At 35.6% G+C, this 13,903-nt stretch overlaps 1 protein-coding gene across 1 annotated transcript; it reads right to left on the bottom strand.

Annotated features, from left to right (window-relative positions):
• Window positions 1-8,949: 8,949 nt before the first annotated feature.
• LOC126599975 (uncharacterized) lies at window positions 8,950-12,643 on the bottom strand. The gene is made up of 4 exons (XM_050266465.1): window positions 12,319-12,643; window positions 11,180-12,229; window positions 9,442-9,522; window positions 8,950-9,342 (listed from the first exon to the last, which is right to left on the bottom strand). Exons 1-4 carry the CDS (start codon window positions 12,508-12,510, stop codon window positions 9,178-9,180), a joined length of 1,488 nt encoding a protein of 495 aa, XP_050122422.1. The 5' UTR covers window positions 12,511-12,643; the 3' UTR covers window positions 8,950-9,177.
• Window positions 12,644-13,903: the final 1,260 nt, after the last annotated feature.

Here is a 13,903-nt window from a genome sequence, read left to right as displayed (position 1 = left end):
TTCACCTGAATTGAAATAAGAACCAATTTGATTACCAAAATGGCAATGTTCTCAATAATTTATTGTATATGCTTTAGTTTAAATTTGATAAATAATGGTCATGGCATAATGAGCAAAAATAATGAAGTGATTTCTTCACATCATTTTTATCCCCATGCATGTTTATTTTGAATGGTTTTTTTAGCTAAAATGATCATTGAGATTTGTATAATTCCTCACTTTGATCCCTGAGATTTGACATCAATAAAAGTAGTCCATGAGTTTGTCCATCATCAATCATTTTGATCATTTCATGAAAAATCTCCATTAAATAAGGCTAAAATGATAAAAATACCCTAAATTTTTGTCGAATCATTTGGCCCATTGTTTATTAAATTGAGGGCATTTTTTGTTATTTTGGTCCTTATTTAATATAATTTTTCATTGAAGGACCAAAATGAGTGATGGTAGATAAACTCAGAGATCACTTCTATTGATTTCAAATCTCAAAAATCAAAGTGATAAGTTATGCAAACCTCAATAACTATTTTGGCTAAAAAGCCATTTTGAATTGCATAAGTCAAAGAAGAATTGAGGGACAACAACGAAGAAAACGTGCGAGAGGAGAAAACATGCGTGCAAAATTAATTTCCTAAAAAGTAATGAACTCTAACTCTATATTCTAATACCACCTCTCCTAAAGAGTCCAATTCTTTCAAAACCAAGAGTCAAATGATTCAACTTGCACCGCGAGTCTCCATTCCTCAATATTGCTTGTATAAACAAACAAAAATTAAATTAAATTTCGTATTTTGTAATGGCCTCACTTGTCTATTTATGGTTAATAAACACGTAAATAAGCGGAGTATAACTTCTTAATTCTAATTCTAAGTACAAATTAGGAAATATGTCGAATTTTCTTCATGTCGTATTTACAGTTTCACATACGTTCAATAAAAACAAAAAACATATAAATTTCCTATAACGGGCTCTAATTAAATATTTTGTTTTGTTGGTGGGGAAATTCCATTTTGCTACTTGTTCAACTGTACTTTTCCAATGTTTGAAAACATTTCGTGTATCTTTTTTCTCCAATAAAGTATTTAAATTTTCTCTCAATACTAATAAATTCAGCTTGCAACCTCATCTTTATTTATTTTTTATTTTTTTTATCATCTCTTTTATTCGCAATAATTCTTCAGCAACCTCATATTTTTTGGAGAGATATTGTATTTGCGGGCCATGTGACAATAAAGCATGTTATATTTTAGGGAGGAATTTTTTATTTGTGTTGTACACAACACAATGACCACAATCTTGCGCAAGGAATGGGTCCTAGCAGGTTGAACACATAGATTTTTTTTTAAATTTTTTTTTTTTTTTTGTGCTTGAATGACAATGTTCATGTGACGAAGCTAGCACATCACGATTCAGATGCACACGTGGACATTTCGGTTGGGGTGTGTCATTGAAGATAAACTGAATTGTTATATTTATTAGCTTGTCTATATATATATTGATAGATACATAATCCAATATATAATTCAAGCCAACAAATATAAAAGTATATATTATGTACAACAGATACATATACATACATGCACACGCACGCATATACGCATGCCCTCTACAATGGAAAATACAAATAAATCAAATTTAGTTGAACAATCCACTTTTATATTCAGGTTTGTGAGTCCTACATCAAAGAACACAAGGATAGCTAGGATACGTACTGAAAATGTCACAGTATTTGGAAAAGAACAAAGTTATGTATGATTTTTTTTCTCAATATAAATTAAGAATAGATCTTCAAAGGTAAATAACAAAGTACAAAGTTTTTATTATTAATCTCTTGAAAATGTAGTTAACCGGTTAAATTCAAAGCTCGTAGCTCGAAGATAAACAAACCCAAGTGATTTAGAGATTTTTCAGTGTGTTAGAATAAGAGACGGAACATTGCATGTCATTATAAGATTATAGTAAATAATTTTTTTTAAGTGTCACTCTAATTATATATAATAATAGCATTTGGTGTTTTGTCCCGTATTCCAACAATATTGAAAAATCTCGCCTAAGTGATTTGTTACCTCGTCTATTAAAAATAGGGAACTTTAACAAAAAATTATAGTTATTGTTCACTTTAACGAAAAATCATATTTTTACACAAAAAGGTCAATCATGGTACTTATTTTACTTTTTATTTTGTCATTATCGTTAAAACTCAAAATTTTCAAATCTTTTTTATTAATTTTCTTTTAAAAATAATAAGCTTGATGCATGTGGCCTCGAGATGGAAGAGTACATGGTATGCACTATTGCACTCAGAATATAATAATATGGACCAAATTTTACGACAACGGCCGTACAAATTAGAAGTATTCAATTGTTCAAGGCACGCGGGAGGAGAAAAAATGGATTACAGCTATGTAATGTAGGGGTTTTTTTCCACGCATAAACCCAAAATATTAGTGAAGTTTGATTGTTGACCAATAAATATTACTGGTTTTGGAGTCAGCTTTTGGGGTGTGTTTTTCATTAGTTCGTATATGTTATAATACGTATTAGTAATTATATCTGTTTATTTATATATAAGATCATCATCCACTGTCGATCATTCTTTTCCTTCTCTGACTCTAGCCACCAATGAGAGGAGGCAGAGCTAGCGCTTATACTTCCTCCCTTCCCCTCCTAATTTTATTTTATTTTTTTCCACTCATTTATGTCTTTCTTCTAGTGAATAATATCCTCTTGTGGTTATTTGATCTGAGCATAGCTCACCATCTGAGTTCCCCATTGAGGACTTTCTTCTCATGTCAAGTTCACTAAACCTCGATGCATCATAGATTTGAAGGACTTTGTTGAGGTATACTCTGTAGAAACATACAAGTGATGCATGCCAAATTTTCTTTTTCTAAAATATGATTGTGTTTTACTTATTCATATGTCATAGTACGAGTGAATCAAGACTATTGGTCGTTTTTATGTGCAACTAAATTTTTTAAGACCAAATTTGAGTCTGCATATCCCTCCATTGTTCTTCAGGTTCTTTTATGGCAATATGCAAAAAAATATATGGTGGCGCTGCTTAGGTTTAGGGTTGTGGGTTAAAGTAGGGTTTTTATATTGTGGGTTGTATGGGTTTGGTTTTGGGTATTGCTTAAATGTTATGATGTGAGTTTTATTTTATTTTATTTTATTTCATAGTGTTTTTTGATCCCTTTAGCCGTCTTGTATGGTTAATTTTTTCTTAAAGGTCATTATTCACTTGTATTATAACATATGAATCAATAAAACGCAATTACACATTTATGAAAAAGAAAATTAGACGTGCATGACATATCGGTTTCTTGATATATGTACATCAACTTTACTAAATAATTAAAAAAGCATCTAAGTTTTGTTTTTCTCTTTTTTTTTTATTGATCAAAATGACAATGACTTTACATATTGTACCTTTTCAAAGGTTCTTCGGGTTCATCGGAAAATGATTAGCTGGAGGCTGGAGTATATTTCTCTCGAGCTGGAGGCTTTGCATCTGCACAGCCAATTTGTCTTAAGCTTTATGTTCTCCTTATTCTTTTTATCCACATTAGGATGACGAAAAGAAGAGCTGTTGATCAGGCAGCATAACTGAAGTCTTCAGATATAGATAAAGAGTAAACCTTTTTGCTTTTGTCCTATTCCAAATGCCCTAATTACCTGGGATCATACGGGAGCTTCTGGACCTCTAAAAATTGATGAAAAGTATATACTTAATAGTTGTGTTTTTACATCACATAATTTAATTAAATCCCATTTTTCTATCACAAATTAAACATGACTTTTCGTGGTTTTATTGCGTGCAAATGTCAAATCATATCATATAAAGTTTGCATGAGATGTATTGGACCATATGGTCCATGCATGCACGTACGCACACACGCAAAGTTTCAGCAATTAATTTCTTCTTATTAATTTTACTTTTATATTTTATTTAAGTTATTTTGCGTGACAGGTTATAGAACCAATTTTTTTCCTTTAAATTTGGAAATAATTGGAAGTGAGAATGTTGGTTTGATTCCCAATTTTCGCATGCATGAGAATATACCAAATTTTTTTTGTTATGTTAAAAAATGGATTAACTCCAATGTCTTGCATGCATGGGAATATACCAAAAACGGATTAGCAGCTAATTTCTCTCTCTCTTAAATATACATATACATTCATATAAGAAATTAAGGAGAAAAAAGAAGATGGTGAGTTACATGCAGGGGTGTTTCATATGTTAGACGAAATGCTGCAACTTGACTCGGCAGCAGCTGCGCAGCGCCTAATGCCCAGACGACATTTTTTGTTCTGCTTATACAGTTAAGTTTTAGCACAGCCGGCCGTGAACTGGAGCTAAAATTGCAGAGACCATGAAAACTTAAGCAAAACGTTGGAGCTATGATATTTGGTTTGAAACATGCATTTTAGAAGGAGTCTACTCACAGATGACATCGGGATTGGGACGTGTCAAATGTTGTCTTGTCATCATCATATTCTCATTTGATATCAACGGACTGCAACATTTTTATTAATATCTTATAATTATATATGTAAAGCATTGGTAGCAAATATAAAAGTTCTGTAGTTATCACAAAAATTAATTGTGGTCTATATTCTATAAGATGGAAATATTTTTTCTATTATAAGTTGGGTTTGTAATTGATCTTTAGATAATAACAATTCTATTCGTAAATAATTTTTAGCTGTAATAAAAATAAAAACTGAAAACGATACTTATCAAATGATTTATAAACTAAACCAAATAAAAAGTGACATAAATAAGAGTACATTTATCATCTATTTGTACCATGTCTCTAATAGAGGTAGGATCATTATCTTTAAAGAGCTATCCACGAATAAGTAAGTCTCAATCTTTCATGTTCTTCTACTAGTGGCTCTTATTCCTTCTCAGAGGTCAATTCAACAGCTTCAGTGACTTCAATGGTTAGGCTTTGTATTGCACGTTATAATCATGAGATGGATTCTTATGGGCCAGTCCCAAGAGAGATAGCTTGGCTTCTGGGCTCTAGGGATGGCTTCATCTCGGTTAAGGTTTACCAATACATGTGGGTTCTATTTAAAAAAAAAAAGTACAAATGAGGTACAAATATGTGATAAGAATAACGTTTTTGGGTGAATAATGAATATGATGGCTTAGTAAAATAAAAAGCTCGTTTTCGTCGTAGCTTATTGCCTGAAAGTTCGAGAGTGATGACACCAATGAGCAAATGAAGACAGAAATATAAACCCTATAAATACATTTTGTTTTGTTTTAAACGTTTGGCATAGAATGGTGTGATGATTTCCTCTCAAATTCTTTAGATTTACATGTCAAAACAATTCAATTGTCAGGATTATTGAAATGGTGTTGAAAATTCAACAATGAAAAAGCCACCTAACATCACATGCACATCATTATATATGATTAACCAAAGGTTCTATCTAGGACAATATTTAGACGGTTAATTGTAGTTTAATATGCCGACAGAGAAGAATATATAGAATATAGATAGCTATTTTTATTTTAAGTAATGAATTACTCTGATGGTTCGGGTATCGAGCATTCCCTTTTGAATGAGAATCTTTTGCTCAATTTTTTTTTTTACTAAATTTAATTATTTTTAGCGGAAATTAATAAATAATATTGTATGCGTTGTTAATGAAATTACTTTTGTTGAAAAAAAAAATGGAGGGAAAATCAAGACTGGTTTATGAGAGGAAAACTTGTGTTGAACTTTGTTTGTCGTTAAATTTTGCTAAGTGTCACTATAATCTATTCAAAATTTTGTCATATGATAAGCCTTAAGTATAATTTTTTATCCTTTTTTTTCATATTTAAACTCTCATAATTATTTTTCCAACTAACTAATATACACTGTGAGATTAACATAATGATTTATTTTTTCCTCTGATCTCCTCCTCTTTACCCTTTTTCTTCCCAATTTTCTCTGACGTCTTATTCCCCTCTTTGTGTCTTTCCTTTCTTCATTAGAATAATGTAAAAAATGAATAATGTGAAAAAATGAAGCCATCTTCTGCAGTCTGCTTCCTCACTCCGTGTTTTCTTATTTGATAAGAATATGGTGAAAAAACAATTAAGACATCTTCTCCCACCATCATGAAATGAAAAAAAAAAAAATAATTTCCAACACGTACTTCATTTCTTAAAAAGAGATTTGTTCATTTTTTCGATTTATGTACTTAACTTGTATTGCTTTCGTGTCAACTTAATTTCAGTAAGACGAAATTTTTTATAAAAGTAACATCATAATACATGATAAATCAATAATACTTAACCTACGATTAGTCATAAAAAAAATTAATATCAATAATACACTAATACCTACAATTAGTCATACAAATGAAAAAAAGTTTTCATTCATATAATGCTAGCTGAATATTGTCATCGTGTTCCAGTTGTGTTAGTTAGATATTAACATAGAAACACATAACGTGTTATGTTTTATATTCTTAAGATTTGAAATCAATAATAGCGGTCTCTAAACTTGTTCACCATAAATTATTTTGGTCATTTCGTAAAATTTTTTTGTCAAATAAGGTCCAACATGATAAAGTTACCTTCAATTTAATAAACAATGAGCCAAAATGATTTGACAAAAGAATAAGTTTTTTTTGGTCATTTTATTCTTATTTAACGGAAAATTTTCAAGGAATAACCAAAATTATTGATGATTGACAAACTTAGAGACCAGTTATATCGATTTTAAACCTCAGGAGTCAAAGTAAGAAGTTATGATAATCTTAGTGACTATTCTGGATAAAAAGCCAAAAATAAAATAAAAAGGGGCATGTGGATTTTCTCACACACTTCTTGTTAATTTATATTCTTTGATTTTTTTTAATTCAGTCGATTTGATGATCGCAAATAAAAAAGATGTGTATGAAGTAAAAATGATTATGCAAATTCCATACCCAAATAAAAAAATCACTGTGGACTTTGGAAGGCGCGTGAAAATTTGGGTTTGCGTGTGATGCGTTGTCCAATTGTTACGGGGCCAGAAGTGGAGTTCCCAATTTTTCATGACTGGGATTGGACCGTGGGCAGCGCGTAGCATAGCATTTGCTCATATCGGTGGAAGGTGGAGGCGGAGGAGGGGGTGGTGGAGGACCGGTGGGTCTCTTTTGCCAGTCCATTATGTGCAGAATTCCCTAAATATTGGAATATTATCGACCATTAATTTTATAAAGGGATATTACTTCGTCTATTCTGATCCTTGTTTCCATTGACATTAATTCACTGTACAAACGTGTTGAGAAATATCAATCCCGCAATGGGAAAAAGAGATTTTACGTGTGCTTATAAGTAGCTTACTATTCTCTTTTTTATATTGCAAATTGATTTTACGTGAAACTCCAAGTTTCTTCATGATATTAGAGCAGACTACCCTTGTGTCAAGCTCAACCGCCAGATGTGCTCCATATCACCCAATTTGTGTTGTCCACATGCTAAGCTTGAAAATTTGCCACATCTGCTCCACAACATCTAATTTGTATTGTCTAAGTGTTAGACTTAAAACTTAAAAATTCGCCACGCGTGAGGGCCTTGTTAAGAGATCATCAATCTAACATCGGAAAAATGAAGAGTTTGCATGTGCTTATAAGTAATTGAGCCACTCTCCATATTGCCAAAAAAACGTCACAATCAAAATTGTTCTCGCTATCATTTCTTACAAGTCATTTCAAGAAAAGTTCGATTGAATTAGAGAGTTATGCATATATATTCAACAAATTAAGGATTATAGTAACAATTAAAATCTTTATGATGAAGCGTCAATTTCTATGATTTACATAGATAACTAAACCATCTCCAAATCAAATTAATTTTTCCAGATGATCTTTAGACAAAGATAAAGAGGATAAATATAATTCTTATAAGTTTCTAGAGGGATGGGTTGTCCAAAAATAGAACCTCGAGTACAAAACACTCGCTGAGGTACAAGAACAATTAAGTAATAAGTTGGATTACATAATTATTATTACGATTATATACACAAACCAAAGCATCCCAAAGTCCAGGTCAAGCTCTAGTCTAGTGAAGTCAATGATCAAGCCAAATCCATGCCATGCTTATGCCTATATTAAAGTTTGCAGTACCACGCCTGCAACAGGTCCCATGATGACGATGACCATGGCGGTGTCGGTGGCGGTGGCGGTGGCGAGTGTATTTTGAAACTGCCAGACGTTGCATTCTAACCCTAGCTAGGCAAATCACCGGGGATATATTCCCACCTTTGTATCTATCTCTCTCATCACGTTCCTTACAACCAGCTTAGAACTTCTCCAACTCATCTAAACTCAAATTTCCCCATCTCTCCAAAAGTAACACCAAACCAGTTCGCATCATCACTCACCGCAATTACGCTTACATCAAACATTTCCAAAAACAATGAAACTTCTGCGCCCTTGCCGAAATAAAACAAAGGGCAGACCAATAGTCTCCAGGGGAACAGCTCCATCTTTTGTCTCTCTTATTTGACAGCCTTCTTTTGGTGCAAACCTCACCCCCCCCCCCCTCTCTCTCTCTCTCTCTCTCTCTCTCTCTCTCATACTAAGTCAACTTAGAGCTCACTGCATATAAGATGCGTCTCTCTCTCATAAGTCAATTTATAGCTCACCGAAAACAAGATGTCTCTCTCACTCACATAAGTCAACTTATATAGCTCACCAAATACTAGATCTCTCTGTGTCTCTCTCTCTCTCTTGCGTGCCGCGCACAGACACATCCAAGTAAACTTATATCTCACTACATGCAAGATTAGTGTGTGCTGCAATTCTACTTGTATATGAATAAACTGCATCGTGTTACTCTTAGATATAATTCAAAACTAAAACTACTCCGAGGTGTAATTATACCTCTGTGAACCATGCAGACAGTCCACACTGCCATAACTTGGATTCATGTAAACGAGTAAATCAAAGATATGACCAAATACTTCTCAAATTGAATTGAAATCACAAAGTCGAAAGAACACAAAACGAGTCATGGGTCATTCTAAAATTGCACAACAACAACAAACTTAACTTAATGGACAAGGTCATCATCTCTACCAATAAAGACAGTTACGCTAACCTCCTATTCGCTTTACAGACCCTTAATTTACCGCTTATGTACCCTTCATTTTCTCTAACAGGTACATCAGCAAGGCTTTCTCAACTTTGGAGCATTGGTGGCTGCTGAGCTTCAATATCTAATGGGGTGTTAATGTCCATGGTTGCAAGCCCTTCTAATTCTTGGATTGCTGCAATGGCATTGCCTGCGCTTTCAGGGGTTAAGTAAGGTTTTAGCGCACCAACAGCCTGACCCACTTTGAATTGCTGCAAATAACATAGAAATAGAATAAAGACCATTTCAAAGCCAAAAAGGGAAAATGCAGCCATATTTGATGAAAAAAGGGGGGAAATTATTCAACTTACAAAGTACTCAAGTTTCCTCTTAAATTCTCCATTGGCAACCGATTTTGGATCCGGCGCTTCAGTTATTTCAGCTAATGCATTCTTTTTCCAAAAATAGAACAGAAAATTGAAATAATTCCAAGTAAGTAGGGCAGCAGGAGGAAAACAATATTACCACATATTAGAAATAAACGAAGAAAAAGGAACTTTCCTTTTCCCAAAATCACAACAAATAAATATTTACTTTTGGACAACAAAACAATACAAATACAGGTTTGATTAATGAAAATTTCACTAAAGTACTTAAGGTTGAACTCTTATATAAGCATTGATAATATTTGATTCGTTGAAATGAATACGGTACTGTCCATTGCCTAGGTACAGTCTTTCTTAACAATTTTGAAATTCTATTTTACCCATAACTCCGTAATCCCCACAATTCTAAAAACCTCCGCTAGGTCCGTCTTGGCGCTAGCGGTTGGCTACTGCCCCGGTTAATCCTTAGGCGTTTGAAAATTAAGAAAGGGCACCTAGAATTGCCTAGACCCCCACCTAACCCACCTATTTTGCAACTCTCACTTAGACAAAAGATAAATAACTTTCATTTTGCGTTTTATTTTTTAAATAAATTATAAGAGGCTTGTTGAATACTTGGATGAACACTCATCATATGGGACCTATTCCGCATGTTTTCAAAATGTTCTAATACTTTATAATCTATATGTCATTCTATTTTGTAGTTTATGTATCCCAATACAATTACGTATTTTTTTTAAGTATCTCCATAAATGGGGGTAAGGCTAGCCGACATTCACCTCTCCCAGACCCTGCGTAAAGCGGGAGCCTTGTGCGCTGGGTACGACCTTTATAAGTAGACATGTACTTATATGTTACATAATAAACTTAAATAAAATTAAGAAAAACTGCCTAGGCCCCTATGCCGCCGACTAGCACCTTTTAGAACCTTGCTAATCCCTATGCATTTCATTAATATTTTTATTTTCAAACCAATTCCTATGTTCATTTTTCGATAACCAAATACTGCTCTTATCATAGCTACTTAGATAACTCTACATCCTTTTCTCTGTAGAAATCACTAGCCAGTACATAACCCCTATAACTACATACAAAAAATAAACGAAGAAAAGTTGCATAATTTTGCAATCCCCAACACACAATACAAACTAATATTTATTTTTGGACTGGAAATAATACAGACTTGACCAATGGAAATTTCAGTAAAACAATTAATGTCAAACTCAGATTAAAATTTTACATAAGCATCGATTGTTCGCTGAAATGAACCTTGTACCGCTCCTTCCATTGTTTAGCCGATGATAAAAAAAACTAAGGGAACGAGAGCGTGCCTTATAGACTTATAGTACTAATTTTCAAATTTTTATTCCTTCTATTTTATCCTTTTAACCCTCTATGCATTTCATTATGTTAATTTTTTTTTATTTTCAATCCAATTCCTATGTGCATTTCGGTAGCTAAAATACTTACCAAATTACAAAGTAGAAATCCACTAGCCAGTGTACCTTAACCCCTACAATACCAAATCGTTCTACGACTATCCATTCGGTGTTAAAATACATTTACTTAGTTCTAAGGCAATCTGAATCTAGTTAGTTTCTCAAAAGAAAATTTTCAGTATCAACCACACTGACCAACATTAACATTTAATAGTAATCTACCACAATCAAAGCACCAATACACAAGGTTGTATACTAGGGAATGCAGAGAACAAGAGCATTACCTTCCTCGGCCTGCCAACGGGCCTTCCACTTTTTCTCGAGGGCCGCTCTATTCCAGGCAGCCCAGGTGGCCGGCCACGCTTACCGGGCACCAAACCACCAACACGCACAGTAGCAGCAGAAGCAGCTTCTTCCTTCTTCTTGGAGGGCCGGCCTCTGCGCTTCGCCCCCAGCTGCGGTTGCTGTGGCGCCACCACATTGGGCACATTGTTCTGCTCAAACGCACCAATGATAGGCACATTGGTGGCGTACGGAAAGTACACGCTCTTTGGCTCAGCTTTCGAGGGCCTCCCGCGGCCCCTCTTCGCAAGTCCGTTAAGGCCTCCAACAGCAGACACGGACTTTGGCTTGGGAGGACGCCCAGCCTTCTTCTTTGGCAACCTGGTGCCAGGCGGACGACCCCGGCCCCTCTTGCCAGACACTGGGCTGCCCACAGCTTGTCCGACTCCAGCACCCACAACCACCTTACGCGGCCTACCTGGGCGCCTCTTCTCCGACCCTGGCTCGTCGGCGAGTCCGAGAGCGACTAGCATGGGCTGGGAATTGGGCTCAGCTGGGATGGGATTGGAATTGAGCTGCTGGGGGATGGGAATGGGTTGTTGGTGGTAGGAATTGGTCTGCTGGGGAATCGGAAAGGGTTGCTGTGAAGTGGGCAGCTGGAGAATTGGAATAGGTTGCTGCTGCTGCTGCGGGGGAAAGGGAATGAATTGCTGGGAAATGGGTTGTTGGGAATTAGGCTGGTCAGAAATGGGCTTGTTTTTGGGAGGGCGGCCGCGGCCTCTTGCGAGCCCGGGAGAGGGAATCGCCGCCGTGCCGGCAGCATCAGCAGCTGAAGTAGGAGGAGGGGGAACGGAACCCTCAGATCCAGGAAGCTTGTACGACTTTTTGACCATAAGGAGGTGACCATTGTTCTTCAAGCGCTTGAGGTGGTGAGTCAACAAGGCCGAGTGAGTCGCCGGAAGCCCCGAGTAGACTCGCTCTATGTACTTCGCTATCGCCCTCTTGCTCGACCCGTCCTTCTCCTTTAACGCCGTTATCGCTCCGTATATCATCTGCACCCAAAACAAAAAACCAGATCAGAAAAAAGCTCGGAGCTTTAGCCAGAGTGGGAGGTGGGGACGGGGTGTGGTTAGTAATTTACCTCGGCGTAAGGAGGGTGATTGGGAGTAGGGTTCGGAGCAGGGGTGGGGTTGGCAGCCACATGGGTAGTGGTGATAATGTTATAATTGTGAGCTTCGACGGTGGCGGGGGTGATGGTTGCGGCGGCGGAGAGGGCGGTGACGGCCGCTGGATAAAGATGCGGACTTGAATATGGAGGGGGCGGTGGGTCCATAGATTTAGGGGTACGTTGGACTTGGGACTTGGGTCTTCGGAAGGAGAGAGAGAGGGAGGGATAGATAAGTGAAATTTTGGACAGAGAGAGAGAGAGAGAGACTGAGTGAGTAGGAAGAAGATGATGAGTGGCTGATTGGATCGGGAGCGTGGGGGAGGGAGAAAGATGATGGTTGATCGGACGGCTGAGGATTGATTGTGTATTCTTTGCTTAGGTTTATGACGCGGACTTTTCTGTCTTTTTCCTTTATTTCTTTTATTTTCTTCTTTAATCATAAAATATCTATAGATAAGTTAGGTTTTGCAGTTGAGTCCTTATCTTTCAAACTTATTTCTCTACAAGGACTCCACTCTTGTGATCTTATCCTACCCTCTTACCTTACCATGTGTTTTGCAAGTATACGTTTCAACCTTACCTGCATCTGCATCCGGCAAATCCGTTGTCATTTTCATAGTATTTCAAATCAATCGTACAATATTATGCGTTTTAACTTTTTATATAATTTTTCATGAGTTATTTTGTACTTAATCTTGATATACTGATACAACATGCATTTTAACGTTCTTATATAGTTTATCACACGTTGCGTTTTTTTACTTGATATGCCGAAAATGGCATCTTCTTTGTAATATAGTTATTTCCATGTTTACACATAATCTATCTTTCTTTTCCCCCTTTTGCTTATAGTTATATGTTTTTCTCTTTAAAAGGAGACCCATTTGCCTTTTTGTGTTTCCTATAGCAAGTAAAAGGCATTTGAATTCTATAAAGTTGACAAACAAAACTAGCATAATCTCATAAGCTTTCATGAAGTCAATGTGTTAATACAAGTTTTTTCTTCTTCTTCTTTTTTTTTTTCCAAAAATTAACACAAGTTTGAATAACCTAATTCCATTTGGGTCATAATTGGAGAACTTAAGTTAAAATGTTAATTAGTTCAAGCCAAGTGAAACGCATTAATGAAGTAAGTTGTCAGAGAGATATTTTTACTGTTTTTTGTGCAAAAAATTATAGAGAGATTATATTTTTTGACTATCTTTTGTCTTCGAAATGACATTTACATGTACAGCAACGTTACATGTTCTTTTAAGCTAAAGAGACTCTCTCAGAGGAATATCGATACGTTAAACAGTAGTTGGTTTCTTCAACTAAACCCAAAAAGAATGAGTTATGGATGTCATAGTAACCTTTGGTATTCATAAGGAATTGTTATTAGCACTCCTGCGTACGAAATTCTGAATACCCTCCTCAACATCTTGAAGATGGGAAATCAAGAGTCTTTGAGTAGAACCTAATTTTTGAATTGTCGACAGTAGTTATACCCACGCACTCATCACTTTATCACTGCAAGGTTACTGACTTGTGAAATGATATCCTGGGAACTCCATTCCTT

Source organism: Malus sylvestris, chromosome 14, assembly GCF_916048215.2.
Source record: "Malus sylvestris chromosome 14, drMalSylv7.2, whole genome shotgun sequence".
NCBI classification, from domain to species: domain Eukaryota; kingdom Viridiplantae; phylum Streptophyta; class Magnoliopsida; order Rosales; family Rosaceae; genus Malus; species Malus sylvestris.
This window is presented reverse-complemented; position numbering and strand designations above follow the sequence as displayed.

What these genes read in the sequence shown, in the direction of transcription:
- LOC126599975 (XM_050266465.1), bottom strand. Translation starts at nt 12,510, where the DNA reads ATGGACCCACCGCCCCCTCCATATTCAAGTCCGCATCTTTATCCAGCG. An exon ending in ATCACCCTCCTTACGCCGAG is followed by an intron (nt 12,230 to 12,318) that starts GTAAATTACTAA and finishes TTTTGGGTGCAG; the next exon opens with ATGATATACGGAGCGATAAC. An exon ending in CCGTTGGCAGGCCGAGGAAG is followed by an intron (nt 9,523 to 11,179) that starts GTAATGCTCTTG and finishes TTTTGGAAAAAG; the next exon opens with AATGCATTAGCTGAAATAAC.